The 14664-nt window shown below is 42.2% G+C and overlaps 1 protein-coding gene across 1 annotated transcript in view; it reads right to left on the bottom strand.

Moving 5' to 3' along the window:
- Nucleotides 1-12150, bottom strand: part of LMO3 (LIM domain only 3) — a gene marked incomplete at its 5' end in the record, with an annotated part of 55278 nt that extends 43128 nt beyond the window's left edge. The window contains 2 exons of the mRNA XM_082072467.1: nt 5344-5557; nt 12126-12150. Of these exons, the coding sequence (XP_081928593.1) occupies nt 5344-5557; nt 12126-12150 (239 nt within the window). The remainder of the gene's footprint in view (nt 1-5343; nt 5558-12125) is intronic.
- Between the last annotated feature and the right edge of the window lie 2514 nt (nt 12151-14664).

The raw sequence follows: 14664 nt of genomic DNA, 5'->3' as shown, positions 1-14664 counted from the left end.
TAACTGGTACAACAAATGTAAATTTAGGAAAACATTAATCTCACGCAGAAAAATTAGAACAAGCAGACCTTTACACCTACCGTTTTTTAATATATTTGAAAATATTTTTAGGTCCTATTCCTGCAAACTAGTACTCCTTTGAATACTTCAATGCATTGCAACAAGCACACTAGTGTACAAATACGGGTTCAGTTCTACAAAGCTTTAGTGAAGAAAGCAGAGTTCTCTTAAGTCTCACTTCTGTAAATACCTCAATATTCCTGAAAACTCAGAGTGCTTAAATCTTTAAAGATCTATCCGTATTTACTCAAACTGGGCATGAAGCATACTGAGGTGTCATTTTGAAAACACCTTATAACCCACTACCTGTTAAAAGATCCATATAAAGTATTTATACATGCATTTAACAGGGCTAATATCTTAGATATTTGCAATACTTAATGTGCACTTTCAATGATTTGAGAGAGAAATAGAATCTGCTAATCAGTAACAGGCCACAAGACATTTTAAGTCTAAATACTTCAACATAATATTTTTTTTTAAATAATAGCTGCCTTTAGAGTGCAAGCAGTTGTACAGGAAAAGGCTGTTTTCTAAATTCTACTCTTTTCAGTCTTCACCCTTTCACAAGCTAAATATTTTACAGAGCCAACTCCTTTATCATGCTTATGGTTTAACACTTAACATTCTGTGGTCATGTCTCATTATTTACAAGATCTCATCCAATATATGTGTTTTTAAAACTTGGCTTGTCTCAAGTCTTCAAACCTGCAAGTAGGGAAGAAAAAAGAAATAACAACACTCTCTGTCACTTTCTTCAGGAATACTGATCTCCTCATCTTCATAGCTATTAAGTGGTACTTACAAAGTCTGTAGTACATTTGCAAGCAAAATCAGTACCGAGGCTGAGCAATGTGTGGGGGGGGGGGTGGTGGTAGTCTTTTGTGTCACCATCCCCCAAATCCCAGCTAAGGTTCTAGATGTGTTTAAGGGCAGAACTTCCACCCCAATATATTAGTTTCGCCAGTCCTTTTCCCGTGATCTGTTTGCCTGGCTAAGGAAATTATGCAAAAAATAATAAAAGTTCTAATTCAATTTCCATGTTAAGAGATGGATTTGAAAAAAAAAATTAAAAAAATATCAGAAACCATATTCTTTGTGTTTACTAAGAGATATGCACTCCAACATTTAGTGTCATGGAGCTGGAGTTAAAACCAGAAACGGTGAAGATAATTTAGCTGCATGAATGCCTGCTCTTCAGTAAAATGCTGCCAAAATTAAATAGGAATGAAACAGCACTTTGTAGTCATTGGTCGCTCAGCAGGGTTTGCGTAGTTAAAAACCTAAGTGAAAAGGGTGATTGACCTACATTGCTACTAGCTTAGCACAGCTGTACTTTCATATTTTCGCTGCATCTGAGGAAGCTCATTATTTAATACAACTGAGTTACATGTAATTGTCGGTCTTTCATTTTACACTTTTAGGGGGCAGATATTAATCTCAAATGTGCGGCAAGCATTACTGTGCATCTGGAAATATGCGTGGCTGCTGGTCTGCACATTAGGCTAAGTCGCACATTAGGCTTAGCTGCTAAGAGATGGGGTTACACACAGTTGCACCTGAAATTAGGAGGCTGCCCAGGGGCAGGAGGACCTCACAAACATGCAGAAATCAATTGAGCAGATGGAAAAGAAAGCAAATCCCCTGGCACCCCAAAGGCAAACACTCTGCTGTTTCCCTATTGTTTTGAGCAGAAGCAGCCCAGAACACACAACCAAAGCACATTTCACGCAACTCATACCTGCGGTTTAAATAAGTAATAACATTCCAGTTAACAACCAGTTTGACATGTTAACAGCCTAGGGGCTGTTAACCTAACGACTGGTCATTAATGGCAGTAATGACAGATTTCAAAGGGAATATTGTGCTTGTAAATGGACATGCTGCCAGTCAGAAGAGAGGACAGAGCAGGGCAGGCTGATACATTAAGATGTCACTGTATAGCTCTGGAGGGAAAAAGGGAAAGAAAAAAAAAAAAAAAGGAAACCCACACACTTATTGCATATTTCACTTACTGTAAATGGACTTGAAATACTGGCATAAACCTAAGTTCCTTAAATTAAGTCTTCACTTTCTAACCCAAGAGTGTATAAGCAGGAGACAGAAGCCTGCAGGGGAATTATACTCTGCATATCATTTTCACCAAGTGTGTTATTTCTAGCATTGAGTCCTTTCTTTACTCAAGTCAGTTCTCATCCTCGTTAACAAAACAGAGTTCATTCCTGCTGTGGCCACCCTAATACCCCTAGTGTCATGTGCCACTTCTGAAACCAGTGGAGTGACTTCCATGAATCAGATTCCAGGGTAAAGCCTCTCACACCCAAAGCATCTTCCAAGCTCATTACCTCATTAAAGATTTCTTCCATCCCCTCAACCTCTCCCAACCCAGAGAAGAAGATTTTAAAATAATAAATTAACTAATTTTCCCAAAGGAGAGACCTAAAGCAAAGCAAGTTTTGAAATTCTGAAGACACAGAGTATTTATAAAAGGCTCACCAAAGTCGGTACCTCAGGGCTCAAATGCAGAACGAGAGCGTGCATCGGGGCTGAGAAGGTGTTTAGTATTATGGCAGGCATCTCTGAGTGAGAGGTACTGGAAATATCTTTGCAAATAGCCAAAGACACAGACACACAGTTTGCGAATTTAACCATGAAAGTTAAAGCACCCAAACTGGTTACATTGTCTCTTATAGCATCTGTAGAATGGCTGCCTTATTGAAAGACATAATGAACAGAGAGAGACAAGTTAATAAGCAATTTTACTCTTTATAATATCAGGCAAGCCACATATCCTCTAGAGGGCACCACATAAATTAATAGGAATCTAAAACAGTTTCATATGTAGCAAAGACTCCCTTTATGCTTAAAAATTTTAAAAATTAAGAGGGTAGTTTGAAACTCTAATCGAACCCTAATCTGATCATTAGGTACAAAGTAATTTGTTCTTTAAATTCATATCAAGTGGGTTGCTAAATATGAAAGCTTATTTGACTACAAAGCTAGAGAACATTTAACTAGTTTCTACATTAGCATTAAAAAGATCACTGTTACAGGTTCACTGAATAACTAAGTAGATAAGATGCAATGAGGCAAATGACTATCTGCAATTACCTTAAGTGCATCAGTTTGAAGTTTAATGTAAATACCAAGTTTAAATGTATGCACTCACAAGAATCACTAAAAAAAGGCTCATGGCAAGATAGCTTCATTAAGACTTGATAAACCTTGAGACAAAAATCAGAAACATCTTAAAACTGATTATAGGATTTCTCATGTATGCTAGTTGCACTGGTGCAAGAGTAAATATTGCATATGAACAAATAACCAGTTTTGAATGTGGTCATGACAAATAAAAAATACAGATTCCTTTCTCTGAATCACTTCCTGTCAATTTTAACTATCTGTTAGCAAAATATTTATTCCTGTTAGACCTTCAAAAACCAGAGAGAAACTCTGTGTGTGTGTGTGTGTGTGTGTGTCTGTGTGTGTGTACATCTGTGCTTGGGAGATGCTTTGCTCATATCTCTAGTACTGGGTCACTTTGGGTTTTGATTTTAAAACATTGGGTCTGTTGCATTAGCACTTGGAAGGTTCAGTAAGTTCAAAATCCGCAGTAAATTTGGAACTCTGATCAAACAGCCACAGCAGTTTTCTCACTCCTGCAGGCACTTGTTGTAGAAAGATTCTTAAAATGGGGTTTACAAATTACAATAAGCGTTACCTTCCCCCCAGAAACTGTTCTGATCCCTCTCTCCAGATACACATTTTAAGATCACAAGTGACCTAGGTTAACGTACAACAATTCCCTTCTATTGAAACAGTTCCCTGCCAGTTTTTAAAATTTAGGTTTCGTTACCTATTTCTTTGACAGCTTTAACACAATGGCTTTAAGATGCAGACGCTATGTTAAATTCCTAGCACTCTATCTTGTGTTCAGAGTTTTAATGGGTACCAGAGCACCCTTACTAGCCCACGTCTGAAGAACCTCGCCTGCCTTGCAGCCTCAGCTCAACAAATGCACAATGCGTTTGCGAAGGTTTGTGTTCCACTCTAGAAAAAATAGGTTGTAAAGTGGAGAGCCAGAGTACCAGTAGCTGTTAACACTTTAGTCTTGATTCCTGTCCCAACCTACCCCTGCTGTACAACTTGGGAACTGACCGGTATGTGGGGACCTCCTATTCAGTATCTGTGCTTAAACTGAACTCTTAAGTTAACATGTTCAAAGAGAATTTTAAATTTTCCCCAATGTATTACTGACTCCTATGTCCCTTTAAAAGGAAAAGGCTTCACTACAGGGGCAGGGGAAATATTCCCAGAAGTTAATGTTAGCCTGGAGCAGCTAGTCTCATTAGGCCCCCTCTACAGGGAACGGAAGATGCTCCTATAGGAAATAGGTGCTTTGAATCACCTCACAGGAGCTTTTTCTCTCTATTTACTCTTGAGAGCCTAGGGAGAATAAACTTCGTGATTAAACTTAGCTCCTGCAAAGTCACCCTATTTATTCACATACAATCTTCAGATAGATTAGCCTGGCACTGCTCATCAGTGCTTTGCTATGAGTTATACCTGAAATACTTTTGAGAATGTAGGTCCACAAGCAAACAAGACAGAAAATCAGGCAATGATTTGCTATCTGAGAAGTACCAACAGGCCACCCACCATCCCATCCAGGTCACCGAGTTAAATCCGAATAGATTTGAGCCTACACAGTTATTTGAGCTACGCAGTCATTTAGCACAGGGAAGACAGTTGGTCATCTTGGTCTAGCTTCTAACAGCTGAACAGTAGCATTCTTAAAAGCTTCTATTGCCACAAATTAAATCCCTCTGGCTAACGACGGGCACAAAAGTGGGTAAGCGAAGACGAGTGAAGCACTCCTCACAGAGTTCAAACTCTGCACTGGAGCTGGTGAAAACCATGGACACAGTTTCAGGCCACTACCTCTGGCCATCACTGTGGTGTGAGAGGAGGAGGAGACCACCAGCTCCCTGGGGGCTTGGTGCTGCGGAGCACGCAGAGCGTTTACTCTATTCTCTTCCTGCACTGAGCACGGGGCCCTAGTATTAGCATCAGATAAATGGCATACTCCCACATGATCTGGTTATGTGTGCTTTTTGATTCAGACTTTAGTTTTATTTCCATGCTGGGGTTATTTGTTTTCTCATCCTCCACATAGACGCAGCCTGGCAGCCTGCAAGTACCACTTATGCAATAGTGACTATATAGGAAGGGCTGAACAGATTTAGCAAGCTTGCCAGTGAACGTAAGAAGGATGCGCCCTACCTCAGATAGTCTCTGCGACAAAGGATAAGGTTGGCTTTGGTGTACAAGGTAGAGCCCACCTCCCCCAGGCGACAGTCACAGCAGGCACATTTCAGGCAGTCTTCATGCCAATATTTGTCCAAGGCCTTTAGAAGATACCGGTCTTTAATCTTACGGTTGCAGCCAGCACAACCTTTCGGCTTGGTGTCTGGCTGGACTGAGAGCATTTGTATACCTGAAAAACAATAGGACCAGAGAAGATTGTAAATAGATATTGTCTCGAGTGCGAGTCTCCCCCTTTTCCACCTCGCCACTCTCCCCACACCCAGTTCATTGACAAGGCAATTGTGTATTTAGAATGAAATAATCTAGAGTGTCCACAGCAAGCTGAAAATAATGTTAAGACAAATTTGAGATCAGAAATTTCCACAGCTTCTCTTTAACACTTCGTTTACCTGGTCTCTTTGCTGAGAAGAAATAGGATTAAAAAATTAAAAATGAAAAATTAGAACAGTTCAGCTGAAAAGTCATCCACTTTCACCCAAAGTATCCAATACTTCGAAAGCAAAAATTTAAATAAACAGCATATCTATGATGGCAAATATTGCTAAATCTACATATTCAGACTTATTCATACTACCTTTGCAAAATATAAAAGCACTCCAGATTCTAAAGAAGAAAAGACTGAAGCTATTACAGGCACAGACACAGAGTTTCAGGGAGGTTTGACATAGACATTTTGGTGCTGGGGAGTGGTGTTTTGTTTTTGAAGATTACAGTTCTTGTTAGACACATGAATGAAGCAATCAGATTTCCAGAGACTTCAGTACTAGCATCCCTAGTTAAAACGTGCAATGTAGAGGCCTTTTGAAAAATCATCTCATTTGAAATAATCTGCACAGGGTCAGAGAGCTGCTAGTCTGTTAAGAGAAAACAAACAAACAGAAACCCCACACACCACAAACCTACACAGACAAAAAAAAAAAACAAAAAAAACTCTGCCCCACTTTCCAATCCCAATTTTAGTCAACAGCTACTTCAGGACAATGAGTACAGTGTCCATTAAGTATATATACCTTTTGATGTGACAGCAGAGAGCATTTAAATAACAATTTAAACGTCGACCGCTGTTTAAGGGAGGGAACTGGTAGAAGTGGAACACAGTTGAGTGATGGTACGCAGAGCACCAGCAACCAGCTTGCAGAGATCCATACAAAAATCAATGCCCTCAGTTTTACAGTAAATGAGGAAAGTCACTGCCCCAAACTGCTTACAGACCGGTCTTATTTAATCGCATGAACTGCCATCCCATTACACTCAGACCACTCCTCTCAAAGTCATTTCTTGGAACGAGCAAAATCATAGCCCTTCAGATGCTTTATTGGACACCAAACAGGCACCAGAGAAAAAGGGAGAACTGAACGCAGTTCAATTATTAGGTTATCTCACTGTTTTAAAGCCAATCATAGATGCAACTTAAAACAAATGCTAATCATTAGGGTGCATCTGAATATTACCATGAGAATCTGTCAAGACTGGTGAATGAATGCTGTTGCCAACAAAAAAATCCTACCCCAAAATTCAGAGCATGGTACCCTATTATTATGCAGAGACTGGGAAAGGTCAAATAGAGTCTTGTAACAAAGCACAGCAAATTGAAGAGCTCTTCATCAAGAATGCTCTACTACCTACTGTTAAGAAAGCTTTACAGTCCCAGCTTCTATCAGCAGATCTCTGTTGGTGCTGTAAGACACCACCACAGACAGGCAGGTTCAGGAAGCTAGAACATTAAACAAGTTGGGGTTTGGGTTATTTTGTGTGTAGTTTGTTTGTTTGGCTGTTGTTGTTGTTTTTTTTTTTTTTTAAAAAAAAAAAGCTTTCCTGAGAAAAACACAAAAAAGGCTAATCTTTGAAGCAATAGTACAGTATGCCTTTATGGATATTAGCGCTACAAAGATGAGAGGCTAAATACTAAGTCGGCCAAAGCATCCCAGGAATCTCTACACATATGCGTATGTGGAACATATCGAACTCATGTGGACGGCAGCGACTGTACAGCCAGTAAAGGACCTTCCAGGACTCCCAAGCTGAACTCCCAAGTGCAAAGGTGATCACTGAATTAGAAATAGTAATTATTTTTGCAACATATGAACACAACAGCCTTGCTCCCCTCTTTGCAATACACTCCATTACGCATTTTGGTGTCATATATTTATCGGCTGAATTAGCTGTCCAGTGATACGCACAGTTCTAGGGGGCACCACAAAGTGCCACGGCAGTACCACTGTGTAACATGTAATGCTCATAAGAAAAATGTAAGGTCTATATTTTTCCATCAATAAATATAAAAATGTGGTATTGCTGCCTTCCCATTACTCCCCAATCAATGCTACTGACATAGCTACTATACCACTTACAGACTCGTAAGATCTGTTTCTTGTTCACAAGAGGAAGGATGAGATCCAGCAACCTGCATGGGGCTCCACAGTAAGTCTATGGCAGACCTGGGAACGAACGCACATCTCTCATCCTGAGTGAGCACCATGAGACAAAGGCTGAGCCTTTACAGTATTTTCAACTGCCAACTGACCCCTCTGAATCCGGGGTACATACATGAAGCAGCAAAATGACATGGCTATAAATAAATAAAAGCAGGGAAAGTATCAGATTTTTGGTAAAGAACCTATGCCAGACCATAAGGGGAAGTCCTGCTGGAACTCTAATACCTTCACTTGGTAGAAAAGCCTTAATCTGTAAAGTTGCATATCACAGTATAAATATCTGTTAAGTGCCAACAAAATGCTTATCCCCAGCCCCTCTCTTTGGCTACCTAATGCATAAAATCAACTACAGTTTGTATCAACTCCTTGAAACTCAGTAAAAAAAAGTTCAGAAGCATGAAGGGGTGTTCTAGGACTTTAATCTTTAGGTCAGGGGAAACCAGGATAAACTAGGAGCTAAGACAGTTTATGGCTTTAAAGAAAAAAAAAATCTTAATGTAAAAATTTTGTCGCCTGATAGGAAAGCGGGTTAGAGAGCAGAGGCTGACAGTCTCTGATCCAGGCTGATCTACTGTCCTGCGCCATCTGAAGGATACAAGAAGCCACAGGAACAAGGCTAAACAAGTGAATATCTGAGAAAATAGCAAAACAAGCCTGATCATTCCTGAGGTATATGCTGCCAACACAAGGTTACTGTCTTACAAATAAAACTGCATCTTGCACAATCTCGCATGTACCCCTGCAGAGTTTTTGAGGCATTTGCTACATGAGAAAAGCATATAGAGCACTGTCATTAATGTTGGTTAGCCCAAACCCTCCTTGTAGAGACAAGCGAAAAGGGGCAGACACTCCATAGAAGTAGTTTTAGCAACCCTGCATGTCTATTTTCCTGAGAGAGAAGGTGGTGCTGACATTCCACTGGCAGCACCTTCAGATTAGGGATTCAATTTGCAGCAATTTTTGGAAGGAAGGAATGCTTTTCTTCTCAGATGCATCTGATCTTTTCACACTTTACTTGAGATGAAGCTGCTTCTTTTTTAAGAAAAGTTGGAAAAAAAAATAAAAAAGAAAAAATACAAACCCAACTACTTCATTATATAAAAAAAAAAAAGTTACTTTTTTTTTTTTAAGCATATAATGGATCTGAACAGAACAAAGTGCAAAACAGCACTCCAAGAAGTATTTTACCTGTCTCTAAATTCTTTGCACATATCCTTTTTTAACATGCCTTGGATTAAATCACTTAATTTTGAAAGAGAGCATTTGCTTATTTTTCTTCTGTATGGTATGAATGAGCCACCTTAATGCAGATCACCTCACACACCATCTCTCTTCTCTTTAATGTTCCCATAAGATCGCCAATGCAGTTATACTTTTCAGATAGGCGCTCATGTATTTTTAGCTCTCTCAATTTGGTCAGAAGAATACCTGCAGCTTACTGTCAGCCAGCTTTTCACAGGCTGCTGTTTAAGTACCTATTTATTTCTCTGGACACAGGAAGGACCCTTTCAGAAGCTGACAGCACCCAGAAAACCATCCGAGCTGCTCGCTGCTGAAATATCGGGTAGCAGCACACAGCGCTGTTGCCTGGCTGTCCTCCTCTCCCCCTCCGCCAGGAAAGCAGAGCTTATGGAGCACTTCCAAAAAGACCTCACAACTCTGTAAGTGCTACACTCAGGCTGTAAAAGAAAAAAAAAATTAAAAAAAAAATTAAAAATCAAACCCAGCTTTCCCTTCAGTTCTGCAGAGTCCTACCCATGCTTTGCATTACAGAGCAGATCTGTTCTCAGCACTGAGAAATTTCAGTGCTTAGTCTGTCACTGTCAAACAAAGCCTTTTTATTTCACCCCAATATGCTCTCAAGGGCTTCCTCTATCCTTCCCTCTATTCCCTCTTTCCACCCCTGTCTCCAAGATACACAAGCACATAAACTGCAGAGCTGTGCCAGGAATAAGACTTCTTCATCACCATCCACCACCTTTAGGATTTTTGAAGGAAGAACTTAATAGCATGATTTGCAGGTTTTTGCATTTCCCTCAGTCTCCCCAAATAAGTTTGATGCAACTGACTCCCATCCCTGGTTATTATCCTGTGATGAAACAGTGTCAACTGATTTGTAACTACGATTTCAGGATAAAGAGGAATGATTGCTGGAAAAAAAAAATGAATTAGGCTCCTGGAGGAAGGCACAGAAACTAAAATCCATTTCACTTCAATCACCACCCTTCTCAAAAATCAAAGGGAACGAAGATTTGACATATTGAACTGTATTTTGTTAGTGATGTTGTAGCATTTTTAAGCCGGATTGGTCCCTGATGGTACTGAGTACAGCACAAGACCCACAGAACTCTGTTTCTGGTTTGTGGTCTTGGAAAGGCATGTTAAGGAAGGAAGTCTTAGATATTATTATGACCTGGATCACTTAAAAACTTTTAAAGACCACTCTCCCCCCTGCCTCCTTTGCAGATGCATATACACGGTTCTACCAAGGACAGTAATGCGTACAGCGAGAAAGGGAAAGCTTGCCTCTACTTAAAAAAAAAAAAATCGGTTTGGAGCAAATTAAGTATCAGTGCACTGGTCTTTAAAAGACAGCAAACTGACAGACAATATGCAGTCAACAAGAGAGTTAGAGATCTAGTAGAAGATAAAAAGAATACTTTTCTGATGCTTTCCCACTTCATAGCTTCATCCTAAAAGCATTCAGAGCTCCAATTATTCAGGACAATATACACAGAGACTTCAAAAAAAAAAAAAAAAGTTAAGGTTTCAGAAGCTAAGAAACATTTCAGAACTCGCATGTAGCACATCAGGAGTCGTAACTAGTTTTAGACTGGCATGTAAATTGTTCTGTGTAAATTCTTATTGCCTCCGAGACCCTGCTATTCTGAGTTATTTGACAGTTTAAGAGAAATCATAATTAAAAAAAGAGACATAAATAATAGCCTGTGCAGTGTGGTGCACAGAAATAAGTAGAACCATTTCATTTAAACTCTGGTGAGCTTTTAATTGCCTGGATTGCATTGTGAACCAGCCTAACGGTTGATTGCCTCCATTATGCTCTCTTGTTCTGTGCCATTCATCCACACAGTCTCAGCTTCTGTAGTTAACACAACAAAGTAACCGCAACTCCATAACACTCAGTTTTTTTAAAAAAGAAATAAAAGTAAGGATTTTAGTACTCTGAATATGTTTTCTTCTGTATACTTCTGAGTTTATTTTCTATGGCATATAACTAAACTTCACCTCTTGCACCTTCTTCTACAGAGGAAACTGTTGTTTTGTTGTTTTTTTTTTTTTAAATAAGGGGTGGGTTGGGAAGTGGGAAAAAAAAAAAAACCTAAAAAGAGGCTAGGTAAAAACTAAAAATGGGAATGCAGTCCCACAGCTGGGAGCAGTGATACAAATTAAAAGAATTTGGCCAACATGGGTAGTCGATTGCCAAGAGACACCAAACAAAAGATTTCTCTTCTTCTTCTCCCTTCTCTTTTTGAAAGGTAGATTGGACCTAAAAGCTTGTTTCTCCCTGTTCACTGGCCCAGAGCAGCCCTGCAGGCTGTAGCCCCCTAAGGGACAACACAGCAAATAGATGTACCCAGACTTCAGGGATGGGAGCTGCTTAGCTATGTTGCTACCCCTCCTGTGTCCCCCCCACTTCTCTCCTCCCCAGCCCCCCCACTCCCTCCCTCCCTTTTTTAGAGCAGTGGTGCTGGGAACCAATTTGATTCCCTTTTTCTCCAATGCAGCTGCAAGGCTCAGAGATACTGACATTTTTCCACTCTTATCAGTTTAATTACAGTTACCATGGCAGCAAAGTGCTAGTGCTTGGCAAAGGCCAACAAGAGATTTGCAAGACTGAGTTCAATTTTGATGCAGCTCACATGCAAAATAAAAAAATAAATAAGAAACATACACTCTACAACAAAGAATCCCTTCTGGAGTTGGACGCTCAAGCCTTTTGTGCTAATTCCTTTTCAAGCATCACAGGGATGGGGCGATGGGGAGAAGAGAGGAGAGGGAGGTGTTGGAAAAGCATGTAGCGATATTTGTTGCACCTAGCAAGATTAATTGGTTTAAGCAGCAGTCCTACAAAGCTGTCCTACGAAGAGGCATTTTAGGTCTCTTTAGAGCACACGCAAACACAGACGCTCGCTACGGCAACGCATTCAGGGTGGAAGAGGCAAGAGAAACACGGCCGTTGTCTCCCCCTTCACACCCCCTTTCCCCCCCCCCCCCCCATCTCGACCTCAACGCGCACCGCTTCTGCTCGGGGCGCGCTAAAACAGGACACCGCCGCCTTACCAAAACTTTTCTCCTTTTTCTGCATGAGTTGATCCACGGGCGCCTGGAGAGCTCCTTCTCATTGAAGCACCAAATCCCGGCAAAAGTAGCAAGTGCTTCTCCGGCTCGGGTCAAGTGAGCGGGAGCGCGGCGCGCCGCAGCGGAGGCGGGCGGGGGGGGGGGAAGGAGGAGCGGGGCGGGGTGGGGGGGCGGCACACCCCGAGCCACCGGCCGCGCTCGGCGATGGCGAGCGACAAAGCCACATGCTCCCGTAACTCTGCCCGTAAGCCTGTAAATCCCAGTCGTCTCTTAGCTTTGTTGTAACAAATGGGTTTGATTAAACTGTCACATGCGGCGTTAGCATACCGTCTCGTGCTCGGGGGGGGGAAGAAAAATCATAGACAGAAGTACTATTTCATAACGCCAGCGTGGCTGCCCTTCTCTCACGCCGGTCCAAGAGAGGCTGCGTGAGCCCGGACCCAGGCAGCCCATTTGCGCCCGGTGCGTCCCTGCCTCCCCCGGCCCGCTCTGCCCCCCCAGCGCTCCCCGCCCCGGCTGCACCGCGCTCCTGCCTCCGCTCTGCCCAAAGGGTTAAAACCCTGCACCGAACCTTGCACCCTCGCAAATTAAACTGCTGTATGAGGAGGCTTGTGGATTAAAGCTGGGGAGTGGGAAATTAACCGACTCCCTTGATAATTGGGAGTACGTTTCGAGAAGCTCTGCAAGAAGCAAGAATAATAATAACAATAATAACGGGGGGGGGGGGGAAGCTGCTGCTGCAATTCTTTGTTAACTTTCACTGCTATTTCTCGAGACATCCAGTTAGATGGGTTTCGCTCAGCATCCTCCGCTTGCATGTATTTCATGTCTCATCATAAAAATAATGAAGCCTCACATGATTTAAACAAAACAGTCTCAGCAGAGCTGCAGCTTGAGTGAAAGTTGCAGTGCAGAGATGTGTGTGTGTGTATTGCAGCCCCAGCTTATGACTCAGAGAGAGAGAGAGGGAGAGAGAGAGATGCAGACACACATACACAAATGACCCAAAGCTTATGCACACAGTTGCCTCACTTACCTTCTCAATTAAGCGATACAGGGGAGGCAGTTCAATAAGCACAGTGGCTGCTTTGTAGCTCTTCTCCTTGGGAAAGGTCAAAAAGAAGCATTGTTTGGGGAAAAAATTAAAGAGGGGGTGGGAGAGATGGGGAGGGAGATCGCTATTCTTTAAGTTTAAAATAATGAGGTCCTCAAGGATCCGCCAAGTAATTGTGTTGACCGCATCCGAGCTACAGGTGTCCTCCTTTTAGTATCTTGCAGTCCAAGGCTGTCTGTCTCCGTCCTGGCTGAAGACAACTTACCTAAAGCAGCGTGTGAGGAGCCGAGTTGAATGAAGTCAGGGCTTTATCAGCTGCAAAATGCAATCCCTTACCAGCCAGACATAATACAGCAAAAGAAAAGGTCACTCAGTTATTACTGAGCCAGCACAGCCCAGGCAGCTCTTGTGGAAGACCACAGAGAAGCAGCTCCCTTCCGATTTAAGGCTATTTACCTCTCTCCCCCTCCACCCACCCTTCCTCTTCCCCCTCCCCCCTCCCAACTCCCCCTTTCTCTCTCTCCCTCTCTCTTTCTCGTTCTGCAGCTCGCTCAAGTACAGCCGCCCTCGGAAAGTGCAAAGCAGCCAGGAGACAGATTGGGCTTTGTTGGTAATTTCCCATGGTGAAAATTTACAAGCCTGCAAGTGCAGTCAGCAAAACCACATGCATATGCTAGACACAAACACCAGGGACACAGACACACGCACACACAAGTGACCTCTACTGAAGCGGCTCAGGATCACCTTCCCAGAGAGTGCTCCAGCAGCAGACCTGGGGAAACAGGGGAGCGTGTGTGTCCCCCCCCGCCCATCACTCCTCCAAAAATACTTTGCTTAAAACAATAAGTTACCTACCAAAAAAAAAAAAAAAAGGGCGAGATACATATCTCTCTGTTAATGAGTAATGAGAAAAATCCCTGAAGGTGAAAACGCTGCCTCTGTCTCCATGCTAGATATGAGCTCCTCAGTAAGGAGTGGAAACTCCGGCATGAAAGTTTCTCGCTCCTCGGCGCGGTGCGCGGCCGCCGGCTGCGCGTCCCTCGGCCCCGGCCCCGCCACACGCCGGGCACCGCTTGCTCCATGCCACCACCCTCACTGCACTGTTTAAGCCGAATGCTGAAGGAAGACGAGCCGTTTCCTCCCCTACGGGATCCTCGTCCCAGGAGCTGAAGACAGATCCTTATCCTCTACCTCGTGGTGGAGGGGGGAAAAAAAAAAATAATAGACACGGATGTGTTATAGAGGTTGAACACCCTTGACCAGAAGAGATAGACATGCAAACACAGAAGAGGTACAGCACGCTTTGATATTCAGTCACACTCACAGATTATTGTTTCTTCGTGTTTTATAATAAAGATGTTGAGCCTAGCCTACTGTAAATAAAGTTAAAAAAATCCAAAGCATCTTCCTCTAAGAGCCATCTGCAGTTGGAGAAAGCCCAGATTAAGAATTTGTGAATACAGTTTT

The sequence above is a fragment of the Streptopelia decaocto genome (genome assembly GCF_964273445.1).
Source record: "Streptopelia decaocto genome assembly, chromosome: 1".
Classification (NCBI taxonomy): domain Eukaryota; kingdom Metazoa; phylum Chordata; class Aves; order Columbiformes; family Columbidae; genus Streptopelia; species Streptopelia decaocto.
Note: the sequence above shows the minus strand (reverse complement) of the source record. Positions and strands in the feature narration are given on the sequence as shown.